This window comes from Scaptodrosophila lebanonensis, unplaced genomic scaffold, assembly GCF_003285725.1.
Source record: "Scaptodrosophila lebanonensis strain 11010-0011.00,11010-0021.00 unplaced genomic scaffold, SlebRS2 tig00000001-arrow-pilon, whole genome shotgun sequence".
NCBI lineage: Eukaryota > Metazoa > Arthropoda > Insecta > Diptera > Drosophilidae > Scaptodrosophila > Scaptodrosophila lebanonensis.
The window spans coordinates 12,816,867-12,838,609 of NW_022060529.1; the positions used below are offsets into that span (position 1 = coordinate 12,816,867).

At 37.0% G+C, this 21,743-nt stretch overlaps 1 protein-coding gene across 1 annotated transcript in view; it reads left to right on the forward strand.

Annotated features, from left to right (window-relative positions):
- Positions 1-657: 657 nt before the first annotated feature.
- LOC115630894 (putative sodium-coupled neutral amino acid transporter 11) overlaps positions 658-21,743 on the forward strand; it is a 28,107-nt gene continuing 7,021 nt past the window's right edge. The window contains exons 1-4 of the mRNA XM_030527491.1: positions 658-762; positions 10,558-10,617; positions 19,507-19,806; positions 21,578-21,692. Coding sequence (XP_030383351.1) covers positions 706-762; positions 10,558-10,617; positions 19,507-19,806; positions 21,578-21,692 — 532 coding nt within the window. The 5' untranslated portion in view covers positions 658-705. The remainder of the gene's footprint in view (positions 763-10,557; positions 10,618-19,506; positions 19,807-21,577; positions 21,693-21,743) is intronic.

A 21,743-nucleotide genomic window follows, 5' to 3' on the forward strand; every position in this document is an offset into this window, starting at 1 on the left:
TGCATTGGGAGTACTAGTTACTGAAGGAGCCTTGGTAGCTTTTGGTTTGGCTTTTCGTTTCAGGCATATCGCTTCACATTCCTTTTTGGAAAACGCTCTTGAATACTTGGGCTTTGCGTTGTGTCCTCGAAAACAAATGCTCAACGTTCTTGGAACACATTTTTTATGTACGGGAATCCAAAAGGTTGAATATACGGTCATAAGTTTACAACGCAGATCAGTGTTGGATTGGTCATGAAAGCATCTAAAGTCGTCTGCTGTGGTGTGAAAAGATTGCAGCTATTAGCCAATACGTATAACAACTAAAAACAGGTTATTACTTACCAAGTGATGAAGCGACGCAGAGTAGGAAAATTAGGAGCAACATATCTGGTAGAGAGGGATTGTAGTACTAAAAGAAAATGTTATTTGTTTGCATCCATAACGAAGCGAGACGGTCACGGTTTGCCATGGCGGTGCAAAATTCGATTGGCATGCGTAAAAAGTTAAACTTGGCACCATACTACTTGTTTTTTGTTTGCTCTTCTCCTGCATTTCAGTCCACTGCTGCTTCTCGTACATAATCTAAGTAACACTTGAGTGCGGATAAAGAAACAAGTCACCAACCCACCTGATCAAAAAAACAGTTACAGTTTGCTCTAGAACGTGTGAATTAGCAAAAAAAAAAAAAAAAAAAAAAAACACCTGCAACTCCAAACTAACAAAATGAGCGACAGCCGCCGGAACACAGCTACCGAATTCAGCTACATTCTGCAGCGACAGGTAAGCATCCCCATTCCCCAGTGCACTATGTACATACCTGTCCACTCACATACTCACTAGTATGCCACAATGTACAGTACACCGCCCAGACACTTTAGCCAATGTTATTTGCCTCTGTAGTTGTTAACTCTTTTTCACATTTCCGTGCACATTTCTTTGTTTCGCTTTAATTGCGAGCAATTGCGCTCATTTACTTATCACACAATGGTTTAATTGCACCTTGCGAACTTGCCACAGCCTTGAGTGCGTAGTGCGTGAGTGTGTGAGTGCGTGTGTGTGTGTGTGTGAGGGGTAGTTAGCGCCTATATCGAGGGACTCCCAGCACACAACTAGCCGCATGTAACTAAAACTTTAGCCATTATATAAAAGCATTTGTCTTTTATTGAATAACTTTGCAAATGGGAATTCGAGTATGTACGCCAGTTTTAACTACACACATGTACATGCATATAAATGTGTGTGTATGAGTGTTTAATCTGTCATCAACATACTATATACATATAGTATGTACATAGATATGGATGCGTTCAAATGCATGCGAGTATCTATTGTGATTTTATGTATTTACTTTTTATTCAATGGCTCGAAACTTTTAATTGGTTTTGCATGATGTATATTAAATGGCGATTGCAGTATGAAAGCGCCAGAAATTGAGTTTCAGGTTATCTTTGCGAATATATCAATTTATAATCTAAAATATTCATGTTGCCCATATCCACTGAATTGAACGCAATTAAAGTGCTGCTCAGTAGTTGTTTGTTTGTGATGGATTTGTTAAATGATAACCTGTTTTTGAATATTGGAATGAATCGATTAGCTAAAATTTAAAGCAAAACTGGAATTTGAGAACTACCCTAGACTAAAAGGGGAAATACTATAATTCCCCATTTTATCTCTGTTTTAATGGCAAACTATTTCAATCATTTTTTTCGTTTTATGTACAAAAGGACTTCAGACACAATTCAAACTAAAGATTCTAGATGTAATTATCCTTGTTTTCTTGGCTTTCTTCGTTACGTGATGCCAAATGTTTAAATAAATAGGCAAACAAAATGTTACGCCATTGGTTAAAATATGATTTGCCTTCCATACTTGTAGAATAATTATTTATTTAATACCATTTAATACCATTTTTAATACCAGATGTCTTCATGTCTATTGCTAAACTTTGTTTTATAAAATAAAAGGTAATGCATGAGCAGTATTCGAAGTTTGGAGAGAGAAAAAGAGAATTCGATAGAATCAGAAGAATTCTGTCTCATCATATCCACCTAGATATAATGTTGGAAGCTATTCCAAATGTCCATACAAAATTCTAATTGGTCTCCACATGTAGATGAAAATTATATAGCTTTATTATATTCTTGGAATCGTTCTCGCTCAATTTTTTCTTAATAATGAGTTAATGAGTTGACAAAGAAAACGGAGTCAACGGATCTGTAAGAAAGATATGTTAGAGGCAGCAAAGTGTTTTTGAAAGTATAATACACACTACTAGTTACTATATAATTGTCACAATTGACAGTTTGTCAACTACGTATTAGCTCCAAAACGATTGACAACTGTCAACTGAACGATTAGTTCTCGGGTAATCAATCAAATATTTATCCCATTCTTAGTCAATGGCTTGTGTGTATGTTTGTGGGACGGCTGATATATTTAATTTGTAAAGCCATTTCGTTGTATATGTACTCGTATATAACAAATACAAATTTACAAGGGTTTATTTGTACAGTTGCGTGTGCGTGTGTGTGTGTGTGTGTGCGCGCATGACTGAAAAATGTTTGACGTGTCTATAATCCTTTAAGCTTGTTATGAAAAATAAATGGCAAGCTTGGAGCCATGCTGAAACGTTTGGGCGAGACAAAAATCAATTTGCCAAAGGGCAGTTCTGTGGTCGACCGCAACATTTCAGGACCAGCTACATACGCCAGAGTAGACAAAGGGAGGTTGCTTCGATGCCTCTGGCTCGTTAAATTTGCTGCACTGGCAAAAACCCACAATTAATTTGCCCGAATTGCGTTGCGTGCAAATCACAGAAACTGTTAAATCATGTATGAAATCAATTTGTAGCGCGCTTTAATGACAAATGCGCCAGACAGGCAAATTGGCTCGACTCGGCAGGGGTGGGACTAAATACCGCCCATCTAGGACACACGCACGCCTTGAAATAATGACACACGCTGTAGTCCTGGCCCATGAGTTCTAACACAGCTTGATTGAGTGATAATTCAATAAATGAAAGACACAAGGCACGCGTGTGTAGGCAACGCGGGGAAGGAAACTTTCACGTGCACACGAGAATGTGGTTTGTTGTCTGTCTGCTGTTGCTGTTAAATTTTTCATGATTGATGAAAAGTGTAAGACTTATAAATGAACCTGAACCTGCTGCTTGGCAACAAGCTGTTTACTTGCCCTTCGCTGACGGCGCTCGTTGCGGATGCAATATGAAATTTAGTTATATATTATTTGTTTCCTGACCTTTGTACGGCAAAGTAATTTATATGTACACATTACTCTGTGAGTCTATGTGTGTGTTTGTGTGAGTAGCTGTGCACCATACCAGCTTACTTGGGGTTTCAACACTTGCAGTCCCTCGAGCTTAAACTTTGCAACATCGTTGGATCTATGTTGAATACTTAATCATGCAAATTTTGTATAAAATATTAATTATACAACGTAATGCCACGACATGCAAAATATTATGGCGCGCCCTGAGGTATGCAATGATTGTTTATTGCATAATCGATCAAGTTACATGAAACATTGTACTCCAAACTGCATTTCAATACAGTCTTCATTGGTGAGTGCCTTAGATTTTAGAATAAATTTTGCATATATTACAGTGCTTCCTATTTGAATGCTGATTGTGGAGTTCAAATCGACCATTATATGTGCCAATATTATGCTTTTTTATATGGCATTTAGGCTTTTAAATAATTCAGACCAGACTCTAGAATGTGAAATTAAAAGCGAGTACAATTATGGATCCAACAAACAGAAATTGAAAATTGCGTTAACATTTAAGGGCTCTCACATATATTTGTAATTATAACTTTAAAACTAGTGAAAACGATTAGCGTGCATAAGTTAAAATATTTGTATGCAAAGAAAGATAGTTCTGAATATCCAGGGGGAAAAGATACTTTAGATTTAAAAGAAAGTATCTTTTCCCCCTGGATACTTTCTTTTAAATCTATAGCAGTACATCATAAAGTACAAAATTTTAACATGTGTGTATATATGGATTTTGGAAAATACGCTTATAAACTTATCTAAGCAATATAGTGCTTCATAGAAAAATTCACAAGTCATTGATATACAAGTATGTATATTTCTTGGCTCTCTAAAAGAAATTTATTTTAACATATCGCGTAAAATGATAATTATTTTCAATAAAGATAAAAATGTGCATCTACAAAGTCGAAATCTAACAATAAGAATGCTCGGTAAAGGCTATACAATTTATGAAACACAACTTTAACACACAGCTAACACAATAAATCCACATTAAAATACGAAAAAACCGACAAAGACATGAAAAAAACGTGAAGAAGAAGTATTTCGAATATGAACTACAACAGATAAAGCCGAGAAATATTCTATTCGCAGTATTGTCGAAATATAATAGAAAAGAAACTTCAGCTATCGCTGTGGGCGGCGTCAGAGATATGCCTGTCTAAGTAAATACTTTATCAATATTATTTGCCTGATAGCTTATCTTCCTGCTCAAATGATAGCATATATAGAATTAAGCAGAACACCATAAAGTCGAGGGGTATATCGAAGCATTTACACTTAGTTCCCTTAAAACCATTGTTAGGTATAGTTGTTTTTTTCCACTTCTAATACGAATTGTCCCCACTAAGAGCTGACATTCTGAGAGCTGCTGTTTTGTTATAAAACAGTCAGAAAAACATTACACTTACCTGCACTGCATATAGATTTGTCAGTTTTTAGTGCACAGAATATTTATTGCTCATGAATTTCAGATTATTTATATAAAATGTATTATTTATTCCTTACACCATTTTTCAATAGGATCCTTCCAAAAAATTTCCATTAATCACTTAACAATATTAGTATCCTAGCTTAAATAGATAAGGACAATTTTTTAGCGCGTCGAATTATTTTCCATTAGTAATGATGATGGGGAGGTCCGTGGTGTGGAGGGCCATGGTGTGGGGGCCCATGGTGTGGAGGTCCATGGTGTGGAGGTCCATGGTGTGGAGGTCCATGATGTGGGGGTCCATGGTGTGGAGGTCCATGATGGGGAGGACCGTGATGTGGTGGCCCATGGTGATGTGGTGGAGGTGGTCCGTGGTGGTGCGGCATTTTCGTAGCTAATTTCGACAGATCTACACTCACTGGCTTCGAATTTCAGACTGTTCGAACATTTGGCTGTGTCGCTGCAAATATAGTGCATATGGGGTGTAAACGTTATCGATGTCATACCTACATATGTTTTATAACTAGCATTGATAAAGTTTTATAGCTATTGACTAAAGTAATCTTATCGTCGTCAAAGTTCTGGGTACGCGTTTAAAAATGTGATTACTAATATGTATTGTTCACAACAAGTATGTAATGGGAGAGTGCTTGGGGTTTCCCAGCAAATCTATGAGGCAATGCTCTAACATTGGGCGTCTGCTTTATTCATGACTTCCGCCAGCTTAGTGAGTAACAAGTGAAGTAAATAGTATCTATCAGCTAAATAAATAGTAAATAGTTTCCAATTTTCGTACAACTTCTTTAGTTTTATTTTTTGGGGACATAAAAACAAGAAATTGTTCGTAGTATTTAAAAATTAATAACATATTTACAATGTACGAACACCATTCCATTTCGAGAAACACACAAAAGGGAAAGAATAGTGAACAGAAACACACTGGTTTTGCATTTGGAAGTAAAGAGCAACCGGCACTCACATTCAAATTGAGGAAAAACAAATTGCTAATAAGAAGTAATTATGAGAATATCTCAACATAGCACCCAAAGCATATGAGGTTTCTATTGAAATATCATCAGCTTTAATGAAAACAATGCTGCAAAGCATGTTTGGCAGCATCCTTAAGTTAAGAAGAAAATATAACTATTTCGGGTATCCTTTGTTTAAATAGTCTAGGGACAATTAATTTTGTTGGATAGATTTCATGTTAGCTAAGCATTTACCACATCTTTTACAACTTTTATTACACACAGCGTTCAAATGGGTACTAAAAGCTCGCGGTTATTGCTCGTGATTTATGGAACTTTTCCTACTTCTTAGTGCAACCTCATAGTGCCATCACGCTCGACATACTGATGAGACGGTCGGCATTGTTATGATTATTACTTTGTGCTCACTTTGCTCTTTATAGCGCATTTAATCACAGTTTAATATGCATGGCATGTATGGCCTTATGTATGCCAGGCACAGGCACCATGCCTGACACCATGCCTGACTTTCTTCTTCTCGGGGTCGCAGTTGCGCTTCAACTATAAAGCGAAGGCTCACATAGCGTCGGCATTGTTTAAATAGCAAATAAAAACGTCTGCAGCAAGCGCGACAGATGACAACACACAGCGCAAAGAGTCCTGCTAAAGTTCGCCTGCGCCTGCACGTGCCACATGAACCGCACATAGGCACGCGTATACGCGACATGCCACAATGGCGGGCAACGAAGTTGCGCCTCGGCGAGATAAGAGAAATCAATGTCGAGCTTAAGCTGTGTGGGCGTGTGCAATCATGTTGCGGGCACAATCGCGGCAAAATGTGTAAGTGCATCACAATTATTTACAAACAGGCCCCGCGCACTTTTTTCCCCTTATCCTTCATGCTTGGCCCAGAAATCGATTTCATGTATGCTCTTCAATTTGCGCACCAATTCCGAGTAGTGTCGAGCAGCGTGTAAGGGGTTCAACATTGAACTGGTCGTCGTCGCTATGGCACTGATATCCAGACTTTATTTGGCTGCAATCCATCATTACTGTTTGGGCACTCCCATTTCGTACTATTTGCATTCGTTTGGCAACAGCAATAAGAGCACACATGGCGTATACGTGATATTGTGGCCGCTGCCTGCACTGTGTAATGAGCAGGTTGCAGGGCAAGCCTTGCAACAAGTCTTCCTGACAATTACCAATTTTATAAATAACAGTCTCTTGTGCGTGGCAATAGCTCTTGGAAAAATACTGTGAAAGGATGGTGAAAGTCAAGGACCTGCTGGGGAACTTCTGTTTCGTAGTTTGTTGCGAATTTTTAGCTGAAATATTAAATGTAAAGCGTTAAATATTTCTGCCCCATCGTGTTTCTTACAAGAGCCAGAAATATGGACAACAGCAGCTAAACTGTTTAGTATAGATAACGATTTCTATATGTGCTGACATATCTCCGACGACGATCCAATAGCCTCCATAAAACCGTAATTCACTTACAAATCATATTATAAATATGGCTTGCTATAGCTTAGTACCGCCAAGACGAACTATAAATCAAAGGAAATCGTATTTGTTACATCAAAATTTCTGAGAAGTGTGTTTGAGATTGGTTCGGATATTTTTGTATTACAAGAATATATAAAAAAAGACTAATTTGTAGTAACAACATATATTAATGAACGATATATATCTTTTCGGGTAGCAGAATCTACAATGAATATAATTTTAACACACGAAACAGCATTACCAATACTTTAGCTAAATAAAGTCGTTGAAAAGTGTTTATTTTATTTTAGAGAGATCATAGAAGGTGCAGTAATTCTCCAGATTTTGGCAATTCATAAATTAATTTCTAACCCCATGGTTTTCTAACAAATGAAGGTGTCCTTATTATGAAGCAGCTCCCTTTTAAAAAAAACAAACGAACAAAACAGTACTCATTTTCAAATGAAATTGACAAATAATTCTGTAATCGCACGTTGTTTTATAGTAAATAATTGATTTAATGCTATCCAGCAGATTTGCATCGTTGAATTAATTCAATCACAATTGACCTAGTTAATTGAAAATAAAACATTTTCCTGTGCATGCTTGGGACTATTATGAATTGGAAATACGTGAACGTAATTGCTTTGCTGTCAGTAGAAAAAAGAAACCTGTTTAAACAAATTGAAGGCCAATGCTGTTGACCCCGCCATGACAGTGACAGTGATTAAATGGATATATTTGCGTGCGTTTGTCTGAGGACACGTGTCCGCTGATTGGGCTGGCAGTTGTCGAGCTGTTGCCTTCGTATAAGGTGTGAACGAGCGCAATTCAAGCAAAAATCACATTATAAGCACACTACCGAACCTACATGCGCCTAGATGTGTGTCGTATGCGTGATTGTTTTGGTTCCTAAGTGGATATTGTGAGTGCTTTTATGTCGACTACGGCAATGGCTTCTGTTGTTGTTGTTGTTCTTGTTGTTGTTGCGTATGCGTAATATCTGTGCAAGTCCCTCGCACGTTATGTAATTCCAATGCATGACATGCCACTTGCAGCTGCTTGGCAGCAACATATGGCACATTTAAATGCAAACGTCTCCTTGTGCTATCTCGACACAAAAATAAATAAAACACTATGCAACTAAATTGAGACACCAAACAAAAACTTTTGTGTTAAGTTAAACAGGTGGGAGAAAAAAGTAATTTGTAGCTGGTCATCTTCTGCGGTTTATCATATGCTTTAAATCAGGCCTAACGTCAGGGCTGTTTGTCATATATGTATAACTGTTTAAGCTCTATACAACTTTTGGGACCACAATACAATATTCTTAAGATTGGTGATGCCATTCAAGCTCACGCAGAAAGCTATGAGAAACGCACTTGCGAGAAAACTGCTTTCAAGACCGAGAAAAGGAAGACTTAAAAAGTATCCCCCACAGGATGGACGGAAGCGTTAATAAAACATTATTGTAATTTATTTGATTTCTGCTTCTTAGGCTTTTATAGCTTATAAGATGCCTTTTATAATTTTTATATATTTTCCTTCTATGTGGATAGTCAATGTTTGTTTGTAAATAAATAAAAAATAAACATCTTCCCACGAGATTTTATACTTAAACTACATTCATTTTTAAAATATTGTAAATAATTTTTAGTTTTTTTTAGTTTCATACATTTAAGTGTAATCCTACTTGTACAGTTATATTCTATGAACAATTTATTAAGCTGCCACACCTGTTAAAAAAAATGGTAGAAGTTTAAAAAAATAAATAAATATATAGTCCCTTCTTATTGGCCACTATTTCCTTTTCTCTCTACGTAGATTTTTATAGTATTTGAAGTATAAAACTGGTTCGGACTTTAAACAAACCCCCACTATACGTAATATATAAATTTTTTCTGATATTTTCCAAGAACTTTCATGATAAAAACAGGGTCGGAAAAAAAAGAGAATACAAAAGAAAATACAAGCTTTTGTTGCATAGTGTGCGTAAAAGTAAGGAAAACTGTTGAATAAGCATTGCATAGAGGTTTTCACGAGTGCACGCAGTAACGACGTGGGGGGCATTGGCAACGGGGGTTTCGTTGTTGCTGTTGCTGTGTGTGTGTGTGTACTCTCTTGCCAATATGGCTGTGTCAATGCAATGTTTGTGAAATATTGTTGCATACGCTACGGCGCTGCTAAAGAAATTGAAAAGCGTTGCTGTCGTTCGTATCGTTTCTGCTGCTGCTGTTGCTGTTGTTGGCTCTGCTGTGCTAGAAATATGACAACATAAAATGTTGCATGTGTGTGCGCTGATTTGATGTGAGCCATTATTTTATGTATGGCCATGGCATCGTGTATTTGGCAACCGAAATAAAATATTATCAGTGCCAACGCGAGCCGACAAAGCATAGGAGGCTGAGCGAAAGACTTGCGGCACCATTACTCGTGGTTGTTGCTTCTGCTGCTGTGCTGAGCTGTGTGCAATAAAAATCTCTTGCAACACATAAAAAATGGCAAACAAATGCGTGCCAGCTTAGCTGTAAAGGTGCGCTATCTCTTACTTCCTCTTTCTGGCACTCACAAGCTCATTGCTGCGTTTGATACTCTGTGTCTGTGTGTGTGTGTGTGCGTGTGCCATCCGGGACTTACATGACTATGACGAGTTTAAATGGTTTTTCTGCCACATATCGCGTTTTTCGATTTCTTGCTTTTCTTTCTTCATCATTCTTTATTCTCGTGGCGATTTTTGTTTTCCTGTTTTGACACAAAGCTATACAAATGGCACTGGCGCTTGTTTTATGTTTGTATACGTGTGTGTGTGTGAGTGTGCGTTTATATTTCATGCTCAAGCGATGAATTCAAGGCAAATGAAAGTGAGCATTTTTCCTCAAGTCTGTAGTGCGTTGTGTACAACCAGCCGCTGGTAAGAAATTGACGGAAGCAGAAGTGGCATCATAAAAGAGACGAAAGCAAAAACGATGCGCATTTTCCCTGATGACGGTAAGCTAAAGCAATAAAAACACGTGTTCGCTTGCCATAGGACGATGTTACTCAAGCCCTAGCACGCTCCCACTCGCTCCGTACACAATTGCCTTTCAAAAATGTTACTTTTGGTATTTAGTATGCAGACAGAGGCCATATTTTTATAGCGCATGTTTTTTTATGACCACCAATTTCAATATTTACGCGTATGTGTATTTCATTTGTTTCCTTTTGTTGTTGTTGTATACTAAATACGAAACGTCACCAATTAAAGTGCACATCACTTGAAATTTAACAAGCGCACCACAAAACCGAAGCACTTAACACGAAATAAATTAAAATGCTAACCGTTTGATTTTCAATTTCATAAAATTCAAAACTGCAATTCTGCCAATTCCATCCGCCCCGTACCGCTTCCAGGGCAGCGATGTTTCTGCCGCCGAGGCCTATGCATTTGATGACTTTAACAACATAATGAAGGTAAAACGTAGCAACACCTTAGACTGTAGTTCCCTTGACTGTCTTTAAGCTCGCACACAAAAGGTCGCCATCCACATGTTAAGTTTCAAATAAGATCGACGCTATTGCATATCAGAAATATATATTTTAATTGGAGCAGAAATGAATACCATATAGTAACTTATGTGTAATTATAAATATTGATTTCTAAAAACATGGAACAAGTGTTCTACAACAATATGGAGAATGATTGAGTAACAACTTCTTATGCCCTTGCAAATATGTTTTCAAATTGCTCCATGGCCATTCAATAGTTTTGCACTTAATTTTAATGCCAATACCCATAAAAAGTATTTTCACTATAAAACCGTATGATTATTTTAACATATTTTTAACGAAAACAACGATATTTTTTTGAATTTATTTTTATATGTGCTTAACATTGTTATGTACATACATAGTATATAAGAGTAAATGGTGACTTCATATGTGCTTAACATACTTATATACATACATAGTATACAAGGGTAAAAGTGCATTTTACGCACAACACTTTTGGAATTCCGGGCCACTGAAGTCACACACAGAGAGACACAATCACTTGCTCTGTCAATTTCCGGCATGGCATTGCATTTTCTTGTCTTATGGTCTCTGGCATCAAAAGAATTTTTTCTATTAAAAAATATTTTCGCGCCGCTTCTGTCTCGCACATCTCCGCATAGCACAGCGGGAGGCGCACGCGCCTGCTATTCAATTTCATTTTAATTTATTAAAACGTCGGAAGTTGATATGAAGAGAAATGTGCTTGTGTCACTATTACATGAAATCGATTTTGCCGCTGCATTCTGCAAGTGAAATTGCATAATTGAAGTTCTGAGCGATGATAATTGACAGATGTGTTAATGTGTTGTTTCATTTTCCCAGCTGACTGGAGTGTTGGCTCATCCATTAGTCACAAAAGCATGACGAAAACATACAAGTATATTAAGGTCTGGACATTTTGGGCTTGCAAACAGAAACCCTCCGCAATGTTTTGCTTGCCTATGCACAGTGAAGGCGACAGCTTGTTTGCTTAGCTAATGGAAGCAATGAAAAGATTGAAGACAGCAAAAAAAAGGGGAAAAAAAAACAAAAAACTTATGCCCACACAATGGGTTGATAAATGCTTGCAATGATATTACTACATTTCTGTTCAATTAAATATTCATGGCAAAGTTTTTCTTGGTCTTTTAGGCCGCTGGACGTTGGCAATTAAGAATGCAGCGGCAAACATTGCTTGAGGGCTTTGAATAACTCCTACAGTAAACACGAATTACGGACGCCTATTAAGTGGCGAAAGCAATATTAAAGCTTATTTGATGGTCAATGTCAAATTAAAATACACTTTCAGAGTTAAGAATAGAATACCCAGAAGCAATTTGAAAAACGATTTTCAATAGCATCAGAAGAATTCTGCTGGCCTTTCGAAGTAGGGGCTAACATCTTTAAAATATACATTTGGTTCCGCTTCAAACGACATATAAATCATGAAATAGGGTGCAAATTAATGTTAATTTTGAAAGAAAAGCCTACATACTATTTTACAGGAGGTTTGATTAAATTTTCGAAACTAAAATAAAGATTAAGGTCAAGTAACCAATACAAAGTGGTTTCGATACAAGTCCAGGAACAATTCTAGATCGTAGATTGTGCATTTCTGTATTCCTTTTATTCCATAAATGTTATGGCCTTCTTGACAGCATACCAAACTGCTTGGAAAGTAATTTAATTTACACTTCGAATAGCTGCTCGTGTCTTGTTTGTGGCCCAACTGACCTATATTTAGGTAGACACATATTTACTTCTAAGTTTATAGGTGGGTATGTACTATATGAAGTGAGGCGTTTCGATCTATTTGTCTGTCAAAATAATATGCTCGTATTGGAACTATAGTTACGAAATTTTACAGTATTTGTATAAAAAATACTTTTTTCCCTTAAACGATTTGATAAAAAAAACATGTTGATGAGATAAAAAGTTAGTGGCGAAAGTAAGACTGCAACTCACAAAATTTGTTAAGTCAATTATCATTAACATTAAAGTTTACAGTGTTGAGCTAACAAGCTTTTAGGGCAGCTGTAAATTAATGTCTATTAGCTGTGGCTTCCATCGACTGTCTTTACTTCGCTGTGAACAACAATGAAGTTACCGTGCGTGGAGTTAGAACAGCAACAACTTCTAGGCTGTGTAAGTCGATAGTGACTTCAAAACTTTTTCGGTTAAAGCAAGGCCCTAACACTGTAGCTTGAGAGCAGGAGAGCGCTGCCATTTACATTATGTTATCGAGATCAAGAGAGCGCTGCAGAAGCAGCCAATTTACATTATGTTAATAACAGAGCAGTGTTGCTATAGCAATTGTGTAATAATTTAATAATTTATTTTAGACAAGAAACATTTTGTCACAATGCTATTTTCTGTAAAAGACTGTCAACTTCAAAGGCTTCACTGTATTTAAATAAAATCTTCTTAAATCGTGCTGTTTGCTGCCGTTATTTTTTTTAATTTCCGTTCTTTTGGCAACTGAATATAACTTATTTACGAAGAAATAATTACAAGCAGAAGTCCGACAAAAATGGAGAAATATGCAAAAATCTAATTAAATAACTAATTAAATAGTTTTTCGGGGAAAAGAGCAGACATTGCTGTTTTTCCAAAGAGATACAAGACAAAGGATGAAGCAAAAAGAGCAAAAACTTTTGCCAAAATGGCAGATCGTTTGTTTGTACAAGTATTTGTGTTTGTTTTTGCTTTTGCTAACTGTATGCATGTGTCTGTTTGAATGTTCTTGTACACGTGTGCGTCTGTGTTTGTGCAGAGCGACAACAACAAGGCCGACAGCCTGGGGGCGCTCCGTTCTCGACGTCGTTCTCCTTGTCGCCCTTGTCGAGATGTCGACGGTTATGTCAATAGTGAACAGTCAACACAATTCAAAAGCGCAGCAGGGCGTGCAGTTTTTACCCCGCGCCTGTCCCGTAGGCCACAATCCCCCCTGCCAGGAAGCACACCTCAGCATTTGCCATGCGCATAATTGCGGCATGTTAATTGCGAGTCCCTCTGTGTGAGTGTGTGCCGCATGGCGACAACTTTTCGTGTTTACCTGTTTAATATTGCAGAGAGTATGCGTTTTTTAAAGGCTGTTGGCAGGCGAGTAGGCAGCAGCTTAAATGACGCTTACATTGCGAACAAATTAAAACGTTTTGCCCACGGGTTAAGAGCGGGAGTTGGCTGCTTCATCTTTTTTTTTTTATTTATTTATTATTATTTTTATTTGAAATGTACAGAAACACGTGCTACAACATGTTTTGCTGTTCCTTTGGGGCGTCTAATTTCATTAAACAAACAAACCACTTGCACGTAACGATGCGAGCGGGGACAAGGTCGGGCAGGAGCAATACCACCAAGCCATGCCACCTGTGTCGGACTGCCCTTTGCTGGTCCAGCCTCTTTTTCCTATCCAGGCTATTTCGCTTTTTTTAGCACTCATGTGCAATCCTTATGAGTGGCCTTGGACATGTGTTGAGGCAACGGAGCATTGGGATAACACGAATATTATTAATTAAAATCGTGCGGTGCATGATAAAGGTTTGTTGTTGGTAAACAGGATTACTGCCCCTGCAGCTTACTCGTATATGTATCCGAATACGTTAGTATGTGTGTGTGCCTATGTACATATTTGTGCTTGCGTTTGTATTTTTGTTTGCGTTTGAGCTGCCATATTTGCCTTTTATTAGAAACGCTTCGTTGCCTGCTGCCCAAACGGAAAGGTGTGAATGGATGGAAAAGCTCACTGTTTTTTCACACTTTTCTTCTTTTCAATTCCAATTTCATTCGCAAATAAAGATTTTTTTCTTGTTGTTACCCATGCCTCTGATAAGTAAATTGGAGTGTGCCTTTTAATTGCCAAGCTTGGCATTCTCTACTCCTAAATCAAATGAATTATTAAAGGCATATCTAATCGAAATAAATGCATGTGCAGATATTAGGGTCAACTTTCCAAAAGGCACCAATTGGACTCAACCACAATTACGGATAATATGTTGGAGAGGAAAGGCTAATTAATAATTCACTCGTATAAATAGGATGTGCCAACATTTCATTTTGTTGTGGACACATATTTATCTCTTCTGTGCTTGGCACAACTGTAAGCATTAACCTACTTATTTATGCAGAAAAAAGGAGATGGAACCAGAATCCACAACAGCATTTGATAAAGCCTACATCAAACGTAAAAACACTTGAATAAACATTCATAATTTTATTTATTTTCTGTAGTATTTAAATGAGCGTGTCATCAAATATATATATTTTTTTTTTTTTTGGGTCCCTTTAGCTATGATCATCTACATACATAAGAACTATTTCTCTTCAGAAGTAGGTGTTAGAATTTATTTTATGATTAATTTAAAGTTTATATTGCAATTTAGCGCTTTTAATACAAATTTGTTTTTTGTTTCTTTTGAATCTTTCATCATATTGAAACACTTCCCTCGCGATTTAAAAATATTGCATATTTAATTTTCTCTGGTTGTATTTTTAAAATTTGCTGGTGTATATCTGGAATGTCTGTTTTGTTTGCTGTTGTTTCCTGTATTTGTATGCTATTTAAGCTCTTGTACTTCATACTAAACGATATAATATTGTATATTTGAAGCTTATGCATTGGCCAGACAGGCTACAAGTAAGGACTACACATAAATCCCAAAAGGATACTTTCTAGTATAAACAAAATCAATGAAGGGCTGATTGACTTTTAATTGAAGTTAATACTAAATTCTTTGTGTACTTTTTATTTATTTACTTTATTTATTTCCACTATTTATTTAGTTCAGGATTTATTTCTTCTTTTCCTTTCATTTGAAACATCAAGTGTGCAAGAAAACTTGTTTGTATTGTTGCGAACAATTTCGACTATACAATATATTCCTATTTCATCTCCCTTTAAACAAAAGTGTATACAATTGTCGTATGCGCTTAACAGTGTCGTTCGGTTCCATTTTTATTGGCGTCGCCGCCCCCTTGTTTGCCCTTGCATTTGTCAGACGAATTTAAACTCGATGTGGCCAGAACAGGCAACGGTGTGTTACAAAAAAGGGCCTGTTGACAATATAAAATTTCATTTTATGTAAAAATTTGCTGGAATTGTGCTCAGCATGCCCATGGGATGGTAAAGTTTTCATATATTATATATTCTGTGTGCTTTACATTTTTTATTTATGTTCATATCAAATAGGCTTCCATGCGCTTCGTTGATTTGGGCCGAGCATTATTTAATATCGAATCGCTGCCTCTTTAATGGGAGCACGGGCCATAAAGTTTACTTTTGTAATTAAATAGCTATGTTTCATAACAATTTTTGTTTTCTCGAAACACACAGTGTGTGGGTGCAGCACCTTAATTCGCCAAACTAATTTAGCAACACAGTGCAACATTTGCAATCAGGGAACAAATAGCAGAAATGAGAGAACAAGCAAAGTTTTTCTGCCCTGTATTTGCTTGTTTTTCCCTTTGAGTGGCCAAAAGAGATGGCAAATAAAATAAATGAGGTAGTTAAATGTGACATTTTCCTCCAACCTCCTTCAGGTATAGTAGCCCTGTTTTTATTGATGTCCCACAACTAAGTCTGGTAAAGAAAAGAAAAAATAAAATATTGCAGCAGTGGCTACACATCGAATCGCACAAGGCCCAAAAAGGGGCGGAAGTGGTCAAGCAAAGGCTTCCAATGCTGTTCTGGCACATTAATGTGCGTCGTCCTTCCAAGTGGCAATTCCTTTCTTTGTACGCTTTTTTTTGGCTGGTTTTTCATGTGCCCTGGTTCTGTGCAGCTTGAAGGACGCAATGGAATTTCATTTGTCTTGCACAGTTGGCCACACAAATGGAGACAGCGAACGCTGCAATGTCCTCGCAGCCTTGACAGGGTCTCTGGCATTGTCTTTTGATGTCTGCAGTTGGCGGCGGGGTAAGGACTGGGCTTTGAGCCTGCAAGCACTTAGCTGTGGGTTATAGACGTTAATGTTGACTTTGCCATTGGACTTCGAGTTGTATGTACATACATATAGTATGTGCGAGTATGTACGTGTGGTTTGGCCCTGGCTTTGTTGTATAGTCTGAAAGCATCGAGCGAAAACCGTCGACCGACTTAAGCCCTAATAGTTTCAACGCTTCCACTAATGGACTTGTTTAATTTTTGCCAAACACAAAAGGGACTTTATGGGTGCTTCTTTGATGTTGTCGCCCATTACACTAAACTACAAAAATTTTTAAGCTTTTCAACATATATCTCTGCACAAACTCTGATCATTATTTAAAAATAATAGCTTAGAAATGAAGGAATATAGTAATATTTGAAAGGACGAGGCCCCTTGTGAGAGCATCATCCTTAAGTCTTAAGTAATTCCCCGTATCTCAAGATCTTGAACAACAACTATCCAAGCACTTGCATTTCAAATGTTATGAACTTTTGAGAACATTGTATAATTTACAACATTTTGTCCACAGTATAAGGGTATATTGTGTTTTTTAGACCTCATATTATAGGTACAAATATGATCATCATTATCATAGCTGTCACAAAAACTATATGATCTTAAGCAAGTTTTTAGAAAAACTTGTCTTGTTATATATTATATGTAGGAAAAAGGTATTATTTAAGATTATGTAGCCCTGGTACGCGAATGTTCGTCCAGCCCTAACTTTAAGATGAATTATCGATTGTAAGAAGAGATCGAAAAGAGAAGTTGCGTTGAAAGGACAGAAAGAAATTGTCACATGGATTTTGTTAAATTTAAACTATTAAGACTATATTATTTGAACCTTAAACCAAGTGTTTATTTCCCCCTAAGGAAAACCAAGGTGAAAAATAGGGAGAACAACCCCATTAAACAGTCAACCTACATACATATATATAGTTGATGGTGTTGCACCATTCGCGGGACGCTGGTGTATATATTTTATAATCTTTTCTTATTCCAATCAGCGCACATATACTGTTAAAATCAATTGTTTCTTCAGGATAACCTACACTTCTAGCCATCAACGTATTATATCAGAGCACTTATTAATGCTTTTTTTTTTTACTGATATTCACTTCTTATTTTAAGTCGAAAACATCAACTGACATATTGTTTCCTTAAACCTGAGTTAATCAACCTTAAAGTAATTCCCGCCATTTAAGTATATAAGGCATCTGTTTGTCATTTGAAAGATGTTCAAAGAAGATTACCGATTAATTAAGAAGTTTGCTTCTGCTTCTGTTTAGAATATCTGTGAAAAATAGTATAGCTAGCTTAACCATTAATGGAATGTGATTTGCGATATAGCTGCCAGCTTGAATTTCTGGGGAATCTGGTATATGTTGCGTAGTGTAATTGTCTATATGCGCTATTGATAACAATATATAGTAGAGTGAAATTTTAATGTCGTTAGAGTGTGGCACTCGCACTTGAAAGCAGTTAACGCTTTTGAAACGCGGCCGTTGAAAGGCCGCAAGTATGCTACATACTCGTACAACCTTTCTTGCCACCTGCCAACGCCGGTTGATTAAATTAGAAAATGGAGTCGCACGTAATTTGGTTTTATGAATTTTCATTCTCATTTTCATTTCACCAGCTCATGCCCTAACACCTACTCAGAAGCTCTTAAACTTGGCACAATATTTACTTACAGTTTTCGAAGCAAGGGCAAAGCGAACTTTAACTTCAACTCAAATACAAGCGCAAGGAATTTTTGTTTTTGCAATAGCAGCAGCAGCAGAAGGTTGAGTGTCCGTGGAAGTTGTTCTGGTTTGTGTTTTCCGTTTCCCGTTTTTCATTTGGCTTGCTTCTCGTCTGCGTTGGCGTGCTCTGGTGATTGTGTATGCGTGGAAGTTGGTCGGTAAACTTATTTAATTGCGAGCTGCTGTAAAACTTTTCACTCAATGCCGTAAACGTTGAAGGCGACGCATAAATGGATGCGGCCCGGCTTATTACATCAGTCTGGCCTATACACCCGTATGGTTAGGACTTGCGGGAGTGACATGTGACTGACTGACTGACTACGAGTATTGTTGTTTCGGCCATTTATTTGCTTCAAACTCAGACATTTGATATCTACACATGAAAGTTGTCTTTTATGTAATTTTGTTTGCACATCGGCCGGGGGCCCTCATAAAAATGACAATGAAAATGCCAAGAACAATAGCTATGCACATACATATCAGCACATTTCCGTTAGTAATTGGGGCACGTAACGGCAACCGGTTGTGTACGTTTGGTGGCAACCACAATTTTGCGATACTTGTACACCTGCACATTGCGTATACGCAATGGTGTACTGGCAGGGACATTCCGAGCACCGGACGAAACGCTTTGCTTTTGGTATAAAGAGGCACTCGAGGCTATTTTCGCCTCATCCCATCCCAATCAACCTGTAATAATCAACTGGCCGACAGAGTGGACGATCTGACACACAATTACTCTTTGGCTCAAATGTGTACACTCAAAAAAAAAAAAGAAGGAATATAAAAATGCATAGTAAAAATGCATATATTCCAATTAAATATAAGCAAAAAAACATTTTCAATTACTGATACAAATATGAATAATATGCAAAACAACATCTTTGTCATTAAAATAAATGTCTTTAAATATGCATATAAATAAAAATCAATTAATAATGAAAAAAATAACTTTTAATTAAATATAGTCACACTTTAAATTCAATATTTAAATAATTAATTAGGAAATTTGGAGTGCGTGTATTTTATGTCTTCGACAAACAAACTTTGATCAAAATCGATGATAAAAATAGTTGAATTTACGTGCAAATATTTAAATCTACGTGTATTTTTTAAGAGTGTATGTTTTGTGTCTGTTTTTCATGTTTTATGCCGCCCAGAATGACCACCAAACACATCAGCAACATGGCCAGCAACAGCAGCGACAGCTTTCGCAGTCGTTGCAACAACAAAGCCAGCAGCAGCAACAACAACAGCAACAACAACAACAACGACATCCCGATGGCACACTTGCCGACGCGCTTTCGTCATTACCACAAGCATCCTTCAACTATATTAACTCCATCGTGGGCAGCGGTGTCATCGGCATACCCTACGCTCTGCATCGCGCCGGTTTTGGACTCGGCCTGGCACTTTTGATTTTGGTCGCCTACATAACGGACTACTCGCTGATACTGATGGTAAGTAAACGTGGTCTAAGGGCCATGAGGGTGGGCTGCGAGCTTAGGGGGTCTTTGCCATGCAAATGAGCGTTGGTTCAACGAAGCGTTGGTCCCGGCTTGATTTGATCACATTTGATGAAATTTTCTGCTCAAAGGCCAATATATTGCGCGTCCACTTGCAAAATGTGAACAGGCCAATGAGTTGATTTGACCCAAGCAGCCGCACAGTGTCACAAGCCTTTTTTACCTAATAGGGCTTTTATTCAAATAAAAAAAAGTTAGACACTGCCTGTATTTGCTGTAATTTGTAAATTTAATAATCATAATAAATAGTAAAGGTTGTTCTACCCTCTTGGGATACTTCAAAATTTAGAAAGACCTCAAGAAAAAAAATTGTCTTGTTTAGGGTCAATGTTAGAGGGCTTCTTCTTTATTAATGCTTATATGAAATAAAAAATTAATGTTAATAATTAAATTTGTCACAAAATTCAAATTTTTCAACATCCTCGACATTTTTAAAGTGGTTTTTATTCGAAACATTTGTATTTATTTTTTCCACTTTTTGTGTAGAAATATTTGCTTCTAGACTTTAAATAAGTACTGAGATAAAATCAATTTACAATTATTATAGAGTATATCAACTGTTTTAAGCTCCAAGTGTTTATAAAACAATAGTTAACATGTGATAGATTTTCCTTCAACAGAGTAGAGTTTTTTCTTATTCTCAGATTCTTCCTTAAAAATGTTAACGGAGGCGCCAGATAACCTTAAATACATTAAAGAGTTTAGGTTTCTAAATTATGGGCTATTACAATATAAGATAAGAATAAGAATTTGACAAAATTTTTAATCGTATTCAGTCTGAGTGCTTTAACTATTGAAGTTTTTCCAAAATCAACATAGATTTCATACATTGGAATCAAATATTTCTGATGGTTAAAATCTATGTAATGAAATTGTATATCGATGCAAATTTTTACAAAATTCTTTCCTTAGGAAGAAGTTTTTTATTACAAGAAATATAAATAGCTTCTTCTGCAGTTAACTTAATTGCATTTGTTATAGGTTTTATTAAGTATTGCAACCATTAATGCTATTGATATTTTTCAAAGTTAATTTTAATCGAGCTCTACTTTCTCACTTAAGCAAAACTTTTTCAACTACCTCCATATAGCTGTGAGTCGGGGCTTGGCTGTCCGTTGAGCAAATAAAATGCTCTCCCATCGGGCCCGATTCGATCTGCACAAATTTAATAATTTGGATGTCTCATTAAAGACAATCGATATAGTATTTGAATCTTTATATCCATCAACATCTATTATTTTCTAGAGCTGCTGGTGCTGACATTAAAAGCACTTTTTGTGTTCAGACAACGGCGAGAGGGAAGCAGCACGCAATCAGAAAAACACAAAAATATTCCTTTCCCTACTCTTTAAGTAAATAGTAGTGTTTGCAAATTACTCGTATTCCACTGTGGACTGACCCTGATGGTTTGGCCCCAGCTTCGTTCTGCAACATAATGTGGGGCACTTGCTGCTAAAGCTGGCGAGAAATTGAAAGCATTTTGGTGTATGGGTCTGGGACAGCAATTGGATTTGAAGCGGAAATTACAATGCCGTTAAATTATCGTTGCTGTTTAGTAGAGCATATGTGTTTGGGAGTGTGCGTTGCTACCTTTTGAAAATGCAATCATGTAAATACCCTCTCAACATGCAAAATTATTGAATAATTAATGTTTATGCACACTAAACAGGCCACTCATTTGATAAAAGCCGCATTTCATACACAGGTCCGATGCGGTCACATTTGCGGACGCTTCAGTTATCCTGGCATTATGGAGGCGGCATATGGCAAATACGGCTACTACTTGCTATCGCTGTTGCAGTTTATGTATCCCTTCCTGGGTAAGTTGCTATTTGCACGCGCTCGAGTTAAAGCGCTTATCGCAAATCCCA